At 41.7% G+C, this 11,617-nt stretch overlaps 1 protein-coding gene across 1 annotated transcript; it reads right to left on the minus strand.

The window, feature by feature from the left end:
- Positions 1-272: 272 nt before the first annotated feature.
- sars1 (seryl-tRNA synthetase 1) lies at positions 273-10,530 on the minus strand. Its single transcript, XM_049581004.1, has 11 exons — positions 10,343-10,530; positions 9,221-9,291; positions 9,020-9,100; positions 8,703-8,861; positions 7,300-7,443; positions 6,947-7,102; positions 4,655-4,876; positions 4,333-4,462; positions 4,025-4,182; positions 3,757-3,886; positions 273-1,348 (listed from the first exon to the last, which is right to left on the minus strand). The coding sequence occupies exons 1-11, from the start codon at positions 10,476-10,478 to the stop codon at positions 1,188-1,190; spliced, it is 1,548 nt and encodes a 515-aa protein (XP_049436961.1). The 5' UTR covers positions 10,479-10,530; the 3' UTR covers positions 273-1,187.
- Positions 10,531-11,617: the final 1,087 nt, after the last annotated feature.

Raw genomic sequence — 11,617 nt, forward strand, 5'->3', positions numbered from 1 at the left:
GTGATTATAAACTAATAAAAACATAGTAATTTTAAACTCAATCTCTGCTTGCAGCCCCCCTAAATCCTGCACACTGCTCCTTTAAATGAAAACATGGTTATGGGGAGTTCCCACTGATACCTTGGACCTTACATGGAGACAGCATTTGGTAATTCTGACATTATTTTGCCAAAACAAGGCATGTTACAACATGTTAAGCTGTTATGTCTTGCTTTGAGAATCACATTTCAACATAAGACTCGATGGAAAAACATACACAGACACAAAATCACTTCCGTATCAACTGTTTTTAATATTTGTTTTCAGTGAGTGCCACTTCATCAATGCTCAATCATATATATATTTATCTTTATATTAGCGAGTTCATACAGGCGATGCCAATGTCTCAATCAGAAGCCAGTGAAAAGCATTATGGTCAATGATGACGTCACGTAACGCTGGTCGGAGTTGATGACAGTGGTCAGAGACGTCATGAAGGGAAGCCTAAAACAGACAGCACAGATACCTGATCGTGTTCACAAGATTGATTTCTGAATCATACGACTTAGACGCAACGTTAAGATCATTTCAGACGTGAAGTAATCAACTGCATTTTACAGAAGAGACGCAGGTTTTGTTTAACACAGCAGATGAATCAAGATTTCCATTACTGATCAGTTATACAAAAAATCCCTTTGAACACCAGTTACAGATCCCAAAAACCTGGAAACAAACATGTCTGTATATAACCTGTGGTTTCTCTACTAACTGCCGTGAAAATGAAGCCAGACACGTAGCTGCTGGATCTGAATGCATCAACATGTGTCCCACAAACAGCTCAAGTGGTCTCATCTGTTTGTTTTAGGCTCAGTGTTGCTGTAGCTGTGAGAGAGGGACGGACAGACAGACAGGTGGCCAGTGGACTCTGAAGTAAACTGCAGACGGAGATGAGAGCACAGAGATATTTTTGTTTGTGTGCTTTATGTGAATTGGAGAAGCAACAGCTGAGATGAGTAACACACCATCCACTCAGAGAGACGCAGATGGGACAGAGCTAGTTTCATTATAAGAACAACATTACACAGAGAGGATGGTTTCCACATTCTCAAACAGTTACAGTGGCCTCTGATCGTTACACACGAGGCTCTGTCCCATCAGTGTCTGTCTGTGTGGGCTGGTGAAGCGACACAGGCGTCATGGGCTGGAGTTTATGAGTCGTTGACGGACATGGTCTCCATGGCATTGGGCAGGTTCTGGTCCCCTCCTCCCTGCTTCTTCTTCTTCCCTCCATCCTGCTGTTTCTTTGCTTTCTTAGACATCTCCTGATCGATAGGAGCGGGCTTGACGAACTTAATGATCTCTGTCAAACCTGGAGGTGGAAAAAAAATACATTTAACCCTTCAAACAAACAAATGAGTAAAACAATCAAAAAGCATGACACAGAAGGTCTACCATATAAGACAAAGAAAACATCACAGAAAACTGAGCAGAGGAAACACCACAGTTGAACTGTGACCGCGCTTAAAGGAATGCTTCAATACAGAGGTGGTGCACCAGCATGCAGAAAGTTTTCTTCATGTAAAGCAGCCTCGTTGGCAGTGCATTGAAGTTTGTCAGTTGTAGAGATGTCGACCCATTACTCAAGTCTGACTAAGGTAAATATTGCTTCCCTTCAGTTTCCTGCACTGCGCACCGACTGGGTATAGTGGGAGGTATTGTTAGCTAGTGGCGTTGCTCAATAGGTGATTACTGCAAGTAACGCCATCCCAGTTAGTAAGCGGCTAAATTTTGAGTGGCAAACTCCCTTTAGCATTGTAACTATGTTATCACTGTTAACACTGTTAGCACCGTTAGCAGCGTCACAAGTACAAGCAGCTTCATTTTGAGCCATGATTTTCCGCGAATGTTGGGCCGTTTTGCTGGCAAGCTGCGAGCGTTTAGACACACAGAGCCGGATTGGCGTGTTGATCCGAGGGGCCCAATTTTCCACCTTGTAGGGTAGACACATTGCCGGAACCCTTAGACCGAGGCGGCCTTCCGCAACGGGAGGAGCTGTTGATGACGCCGCACTTGCGAGCCACTGGCGGTGGATAAACAGGAAACAGCCGATAGCAGGAATTAGCGAGCAGCTAGTAGCAAGAGGGAAACGCAAACCTGACAGACACTGTAAAGATGAGCAGCTGGGGAGACAAGGAATTGCACGCCCTCCCTGCCCTCGCAAACGAAGAGGCCATTAACTGTTAGATGACGGGAACAGTGAAGAACGGGCCGACTTACGAGAGAATGGCCGAAGGACTGACCAGCCGCAGCTTCCCTATGTCGTTTTGTTACCTGCTCATGCCCCCCATTGCCCCGAAAAAGGCACATTCTGTATAAACAAAAGTAGGTAGACGGCATTTTGTTTCACCATGTTTCATCAGTGATGCCATTCCACCACCAGAATGACATTACCAGCTGTAATTGCCGAAAGAGTGCTAGCTAGCTCCCACCCAACCCACTCACTGAGTCAATGGAGCGCTGGACTTTAAGGAAAGGCCTGTTGTATTTCACGTCATTTTGCTGTTTTTTCCCCTTAAAAATTACTTACTTACTCCCGCTTTCTTAAAAGTTAATGGGTGACGGGCAAGCAAAAGAAGAATGAACCTAAACTGACAGCCCTAGTCCTTTGTAAGGGCACCCATCTTGTTTTCTCCACTGAAAGAAGAGACATTCCATTGCTGAACGGAGCTGTGTAACACAACTCTTTTGTAGCTGAAGGTTTATTTCTCCCACATGTATTACATCACTATTCACTATTAAATCAAGCAATTTGTTACACGTCTCAAACCGATTCATCACGTCTTTGACTATGAGAATCAACGTAATTCCATCAGTATGTCAGAACACTTTATTATTCTGAGCTTACAGCATGTTTCACCGTATAACAGATGTCAGACTGCAACTGTAAATTTCAATTCTTGTCCTCTGTGCTCTGTACTTCTTCAGCTAAAAGATAGATTTAACTGATTCAGACAGTCGGACAGAAATAGATTTTTAAAGTGCAATATTAAAGCCTCAGCAGGAGAAATGAACAAAGGCACCAAACTGAAGTCAATATAAGCCCAAATGATACTGGATTTTTGAGGCCCATATTGATATAGATATTTGGGAGTTTGAAACACCCGATAATGATATGTCACTTTTAAAAATGAACACATAACATAAGAAATCTATCTTGACACGGATCCCTTAGAGTTTTTCTTTTTTTATTGAGACTAAGACACACTCATTTCTCTTCTGCAATTTCTTGTTACTTACCAACTGACATGTACGACACATCAGTGATAAACTGAGCCGATACACGAACCTCCCCATGGTAAGTCTAGTCATATGTAGTGATGTTACTCTCGAACCAGTTTGCTCGACACAGTGTTGATCTTTTGCAGCGCAAGTGTTCCGAGGCAGTGTTTCGACCCCTGCTTCGGCACACCCACAATCAAGTGACTACCGGGAGCGAGGCCTCCTTACAGGCAGTCTTGAGGCTTTTCCAGGTCTTCCACTTAGATGCAGTTCTGACACACAGCCAGCAGATGTCACTCTTCTGACTGTATGAAATGCTTCGAAGCAGTGTGTTTCACCATCACTAGTCATATGTAGCTTGTAAAACACCTTCTGCCTCATTATTCATTCGTCTTACATTTCTTCATTGACCAAAATGCTTTATAGCATCTGTTTTGTTGTCTTTTTATATAAACACAACACAACACAACACAACACAAAGCACTCAGCGCATCTTACCAGGAGGCATGAAGTCCCTGAGCTTCTCTGGAATAACGATGCCTTCTTCAGTTTGGTAATTCTCCAGAATGGCGCACATCACTCGAGTGGTGGCGCACATGGTTGCATTCAACATGTGCACGAACTCGGCCTATAAAACAAACAGAGAGGAGGTTGTTTTTAGGATAAAACATTGTCCATATTCTGGAGATAGATGAGCAGCAGCCATGTTGCATTATCAAACTGATCTTTGTCGAGCCACACAGCTGCAGGGAAACAGAGCACTCACCTTGTCCATCATCTTTTTGGTCTGTCCATAGCGGATGCGGAGACGCCTGGCCTGGTAGTCGGTGCAGTTTGAGCAGGAGACCAGCTCTCTGAAGGCACCAGAGCCGGGGAACCAGGCCTCCAGATCCAGCTTCTTACTGGCTGCATGATTAAGGGCACCTATGATGACATACAGGAGCAAGAAGTTAGCGGATATCATGCTCTGATCTTCATGCAACTACAAACTGCAGCTGAGCAGTTGACATGTTGTTACACATGAAGCAAACTGCTAAAGACCCTCGTGTGAATGTGCAGGTGTGTCAGACCTACCAGAGACAATGTTGACGATGCGATAAGGAATTCCCAGTGACTGGTAGAACTCTTCTGCTGTCCCGATCATCTCATCGAACATCTCCCATGACTTGCCGTCATGTGGAGAGGCATAGACGAACTGCTCAATCTACAAAGAAACCCATAAGGTCATTAGATTGTTTTCACAAAAATACCAAAACAAAATTAGGCCTATTCTCATTTAAACTACTTGAGTGTGTATCTGCTGTATAGTTTTCGAATGATTTAATGACACTAATAATTTGATGGGTGTTAACAAAGAGTGGCCATTTATTTGAGTGTGGTGTTTCCCACAGCTGACCTTCTCAAACTGGTGCACCCTGAAGATGCCGCGGGTGTCTCGTCCATGGGAGCCCACTTCCTGTCTAAAGCAGGTGGAGAAGCCGGCGTAGCGGATGGGCAGGTCCTCAGGTTTGAGCCACTCCTCCCTCAGGAAGGCTGCGATGGGCTGCTCGGAGGTGGCGATGAGGTACTTCTCATCTATGGCGCTGTCGTCCGACTTCTCGCTGCTCTTACCGATGACCTGGTGTAAATACACACACACACACACACACAAACACACACACACACACACACACACACACACACACACACACACGGGTTAAGGAGGTGGAACAATGGACGGAAATCAATTTCCAGGGTTTGCGCGGTCATGAGACAACCTGAAAAGGTCACTGAATTTAAAAGTCTATTTTTCTCAAGACCTAAGAAAGTTTTGGATGAAAATGAAATAATTGAGTTTTTGGAAAAGACATAGAAAACATTTTTTAGAAATATTCCGCAGTTTGATGAAAATCACTTTTAAACATGACCTGTGTATTTGTTTAAAAAGACAATTTTAAAAAAATCTTAACACTGTGAAAAAATATGTATTTACAACAGTGCTATATCCTGTGTCCATAGCAATATATGTCAAAGAAGCTAAAGGCTGGGTGATATAGTTAACATTATCAATAAGAACAGTTTCACATATGCAGTATCCATCATGATGTGAAGACAATAAATGCAAAATCTGACTGATTTTCAGTGCAGTGAACTGTTTTCCACTGTGCTGCTTTTCATCATACAAAACTCTTCAAGTACAGAAAACAAAACCTAGTTTCGTAGTTTTGTAGTAGTAGGGCTTTTTTAACCTCTCATTCATTAAGTTAAGTCAGAATGTTTGTTCATGAAAATTATTTTTAAGTTACTGAAAGGTCGTGGAGATCCACTGGCCAATATGTGTACAAATGAACCCAGGCCTCTACTTTAAACCTTTACTTCTTGAACACGTTTAAACATCTTGATGCCCAGTTACTTCTAAAGAGGGTGAAATATGAAACTATTGCTCATCGCAACATGATATGTAAAATGACACTGAGTGTACAACAGCTATCTAATAATGTGCAGCCAAGGCTTTCCACAAGGACATGGAGTAACCAGTCAGTAGGAAAAAGTAACCAGCTAGATGGGTTCAAGGGGCTTGTTGGCCATAACAGCCCAAAGTCAGTGGCCTCTGTAAAGGAGAATTAAGCTTCTTTTGCATTTTAGCTCAAACAGTTAATATTTTAAACGAGACCTATTCCTGACTGATCAAAACCTGTGACATTAATAATCATTAGACCTTATTAGATTGTATTTATTTATTCACACCTTCAGTGTAAGGTTTAATTAGACATACCACAATTATAGTGAATGTACTGTTTTACTGCAAACATAAATGCACTCTCCTTTTGAGAAAAATAAACAAGGTTATATTCAGGGGGACATGTTTTTAATTCCATGTCTATCTAGCCTTTGCATTTGTTTTAAATTAACTTATTTATGAAATAACCCTTTGCCAAAAATAACTAACCTGTGAATCACTTGACTCAAGTCGTGTGAATCTACTAATCTGACTCAACTTGGTTATCTTTCATAAAGCTCATAAACATCAGTGAGGTGTACATGGAAAATGCAGCGCCTTCAGTTTAATGCTGGTGTAGACTGTCTAATGAGGATGTGCCCTGTCTGTGCAATCAATGCAACTCTTAATGTGTTTTGTCATTAATTATTTTGCTGATATTTATCAAACACTGGACCGACTCCCGGCTCTTTACTCGGCCTCTGAGTTGAGTACACACATTAATATAGAGCATGTTGTAGCGGAACTGATAACAGATAACAGACTGATAAATGGTGTGAAGTGGAGTCTAATGGTCATCAAATGTTTACCCACAGCAAATGGCAACTTCATTAAAACTGTTTTATTAGAATTAAAAATTAATATACAGCATATTGAAGTAGCCAGCTGGACTCGAGTCAGCTATTTTGCTCTGACTGCAGCTCTTTGTTTGGGCCTCAAGGTGGCACTTCCACAACTACACTATATGGACACCTGAACATCTCACTCCAAACTCATGGTTAAAATGCGGGTGGTGTTTGATTTTTCAATTACATCAAATGACGTCACCACATTTTCATTCCGCTTGAAGTTGCAATAAACGGGACTCTGCAGGACAGAATGTCCCTCCAGCAGCTGAGGTTTACCTCCAGTCAGATCCACGACAACACCTTATTAAGTTAAACACAAGTTGAGAGAAAAAGCTGAGGAATCCAGTAAAAGCTTCTGTACCTTGTAAAGCTCTTCATCAAACTGGCTGAGCTGGGCGACTTCCTGCATGACCTCTTTCCTCATGAAGAAGGGTGTGTAGAGCATGGTGTAATTCTTGCTGTGGAGGATCCTTAAGGCGTAATTGATGAGCGCCTGCTCCAGGAACACCAGCGGGCCCTGAACACAACAAAGGAGAGGAAAACAACTTAACAGCTGGTTTCAGAAAGCAGAAGGCCAGTCACGCTTCTTCTTTGAGTGCAAATTAAATTTCTTATTTTAGTGGAGAAAAAAAGCTTGAAAAGGAAAATGCTGTTGGTCTGTCTGCAAGGTCACTTTATGCCCTGCATGTGTTGGATATTATTATCTGCACTCACCTTCAGAAAGTAACCTCTGCTCCCAGCCACAACAGCTCCCCTCTCCCCATCATAGCCATCGATCATGACCACCAGGTCAACGTGAGAGTACTTCTTCTGGGTGCTGCAGTCGCCCCAGGTACGCTCCACCTTGTTGTCTGCATCCTGTCAGGAGGAGAACAGAGGACATGTTACATTAAGATGACTGTCTGGGAGGTACTGAGCATACGACTGGACAAATGAGACTTGGATTATACTGCGTGAGTTGTGTGAGACAGATGTTTTGATATAATTTGCTGTTGTTAGACGTGGTCCCAAATCAATCAATAAATCAGTGTGTTCGCCATTTTTCATGGAGGCGTGCAAGAAACACAAAGTTTTCTTTATGAATTCAAAGTAACACAGCATGACTAACTCATTTACAAATGGTCATTTTGTGGGTGAACCATTCCTTTAAAAACTCAAAAACCCTGAGTACTCCCTATGAGTGTAGTTATATAGTTGTCTTCCTCATAACAACAACTTTTTATAAAGCCACCACACTCTAGATAAAAATCTAGGGTGTGGTGGCATACACTTTAAATGGCAGCCACTATGGTTGGGTCGATTACTGGTTTTGCCGGTCTGGTCCGGTGTGCGACCTCATGACAAGACAAGATTTCATGCAACTGGTTGAACCAGCATTTGTCCTTATGACCCTTTCTGGCAAATTATAAAGTAGCCTACATCACAGTATGACAATGTGATTAACATATAATTATGCTTGTTTATAAACAGACTAATGGAGCCAATAGTATTTGCCAGGACACGTGGAATTTACTGCTGAGCCGAGCACCAGCAACATAAAGGAAATCAAATTTCAGAGGAGGCGGGAACGAGTGTGAATGTTGCATTTGTTTGATTAAAAAGTCATGCGTTTTTTGGGGTGACGAGACAAGACATGGCAACTTTAATCTCTCAAAAATCTAGATCAAAAATCTGGATTTGAAGCTGATGAATGATGTGTCCTAACAGGCCATGAGCAATGCAGCACTGCCGCTTTGAGCTTAACTTTTATTGGACTCCCCTTTTCTATTTATTCCTGTTGCTAACTTCGAAAGCTCAGCGACGGACAAGGACACAGCTGATTTGTGAAGATGAAATGAGGAATTATCTGATACCTCATTTCACTACAAAAAGACCAACTGAAGCAATGACTGTAGAGATATTGCTAGAACGCTAGGTTACTTGCTGTTGGCTATAGTAGGAGTATGTCATTTCCAGTAAATCTCACCATATAAAACGTGTTTTCTTTTTAAAAACTACAAATATATGAAGATAGCAAGTAGGCTAGTCACCCATTTTCTAAGTGGTTATGTCTCCAGTCTGATCTCGAGCGCACAACTGATAGGTATGTGGTTTGTTTACATGATGAAACCACTCACCTCATCATTACTGATGGGCACAGACGGGTGCAGAAGGTTGCCGATCTCCCTCAGGTACTCAAAGCGCTCTGCCTCCAGCTTCACCCTCTCGCTGTCAGTTTTCTCCACCGCCTCGTCCACTAACAAACGCACCTTCTTGATCTGCGTTACCGTCAGGCCCTGACACAGAAAAATGTAAAATGCAAACAAGTGAGAAGAAGCAGAGAGTAGGCAGTGTGTGTGTGCTTTATGTTATATCTGTCAGAGATTTGTGTGACAACATGCAGAAAAGCTGCCATACAGGCTGGGATAAGCGCTAAAAGCCCAGACGGTCATACCGAGAGTGTTTCAGCTGTTAGGGACTCGACATTCTGTGCTTCTTCAGGTAGAGAATCATCTTCCCCAACTGGTTCCTTCTTCTGCAATCCCAATATAAACACATGTTAAAGAAGACAAAGTTTAAAGCTTCTTCTCATGCTGACAGAGATGTCTCCTGTCTCACTCTACATTAACCTGTTCAGTCAATGATGCTGCCGTACCTTCATTTTCTCCCCAATGCTCTTGCTGCATAGGTTCTTAGCTTTGTTCAGGTTGTCTGCAGTGAAGCGGCCTGTCAGGGGGTAAATCACAGTAAGTCAGTGAATGGGACTGCACTTATGAGTATGTGAGTCGCAGCAGCAGGACTATTAACCTGGTGACAGGTGTTGCTGTCACTTGTAGCTCACCCTCATGCATTCAAAAACAACGATACAATGATAACAACCTTAGTCTCTTTAACAGTGACACTAATGTACTGCAAAAACCAGTCACGTCATCATGCTGGGTCAGACTGTAGCTACACTGCAGGGCGAGGTTGACTTGTCCTGTTCGTGGCTGGGATTGCATCAGATTGCACGTTACTACCCGGCATCGCTAAGCTAACCTAGCATTAGCATTTAACACTATCATATCTGCCGATAAACTTATGTGCGAATGAGTAGAGCTTAGCATAAATCTATTAAAATCTGACATTAAGTACCTACAGTGAAATATGTGGGGTATAACCATATGGCTCACTCGTTAAATGGTGCTAGCTGCGCTAACATTAGCCACATTGCGTGGTTTTCTCTTCCTCTGTGATTACACCACACCAGACCTCCTTCAAATATGACTGTACAAATTGTTGCCACCCTTACTGAGACACTCTCACGTCTTGTACAAGGTAAATTTTTCACAGCCTGTTAAAATAATGTCCACCGGTACGTTCGGCACAAATACAATGTACCAAGTAAAACGTTAAATACTTCAATAGTTGAGTTGACTGTCTGAAAAGGTTCGCAGACCACTGCAATGAACATTACGTTAACATTACGTTCACCCAAGTTACTGCGGTGGCAAAGCGAAAGAGTCAACAAGCGAAATCATTGTAAAAAATATATTATTTAGATCTGTTTTACACATTTCAAGGTGCCGAATTTGAGACTTTGTCCTGTACATGCGTGAGGTCTTTAAGTGTCTCACACAGGATGTAACACATAGCTGTATTCGCACACTGACTATAAAACCCTAGCTTTTTGTAATGGAGTTGGGCGTTAGCTCTCCGCCAGTGGACACATTAGCATCATTAGCCACCGCGCTAACGTTAGCTACCATGACTGAAACAAAAGTGAAAGGGCGCTTACATTTTCTCCACTCTGTGTCCGCGGCGACCAGTTTATCCACGAGCGTGACATCTTTAAACCTCTTCCTTTGAGTTTCGCGGACGATCTCTGGATCGCCACCTTTGTCGGTCCGAAACAGGTCCAAGTCGAGCACCATCTTTCCACGCTGTCTGTCAGAGAGAGCTTGAATGCGCTCACAACGATGACGACTCAAACCGGGTTGCCAGGTCTTGTTGGTCAAGTCACTAAATCGTATTCACAATTTGATTTGTGACTTAATTACAACCAATCATTTACTGGTGTTTAAAAACGGTTTAAAACGCCATTTAATCGATTTCATTCAGATGCTTTAAGATACTATTTTAGAGACAAAAATATTAGAGGTTTGTCCGCCGGTCTGGCAACCTTCAGCATCAGCAACACCTGCAAATCTCAGTCAGTCATCAACAGGATTGTGAATAAATGTTCCCAGTGTTGGGAAGTAGTGAACCAGGTGTAGGCTAATTGCTCTCATATATTTAAATTCTGTTACTAGACAATAGGGTTTTGATATTATATAATTAAACCAGTAGTTTAACTACACTTTGCAGTAGATTGCTGGTAGTTTTATAATTGCATAGTGATTCTAGTGGTTAAATCACTTTTAAAATCACTTTTTGTGTAGTTAACTTCCGAAAGTACAAACAATTTTGGATCATAAAAGGAAAGAAATGACTTTTATTTTTATATTACCATTTCCTCATTACTGTATTTGAGCCCATTTGACCACAACTAGACAGAAATATTGATTATTGCTATTCATCAACAAATATTCACATAAGTTGTTGCATAAGTTGTGGCTTTTTGCTGTCATGTGACTTTTTTTCTATTATATTTTGTTGTCAATTTGATCAAATTTTCCAAAGTAATCTCAACTACTTTTTCTAAGTAGCTATAGTTAACCAAACTACATTTCTCTCAAGGGTAGTTTTGCTGTAGTGCAACTTCTTCCAGTGTGAAGCAGCTTGCAAAGCCCTGCTTCCAAAGTAGCGTCCCCAACACTGAACACATCACATGTATTTGATGAGCCAGAGAACATTTGTTTTAGTCTTATATTTTAATCAGATGATTAGATGCACAATAGAAAATCCATATTTCACAAGAATAAATACAAAATGCAAGACGACTCATTTATCCACATGTGTAACCTTGCATCAGCACGAAATTAAATTGATAAGACCTATCAATCCATTCTTATGTATATGAGATATGCACATGCATAAATAAACTATGAACAATAATTTAAACATGCATTTA

Source organism: Epinephelus fuscoguttatus, linkage group LG7 (genome assembly GCF_011397635.1).
Source record: "Epinephelus fuscoguttatus linkage group LG7, E.fuscoguttatus.final_Chr_v1".
NCBI lineage: Eukaryota > Metazoa > Chordata > Actinopteri > Perciformes > Serranidae > Epinephelus > Epinephelus fuscoguttatus.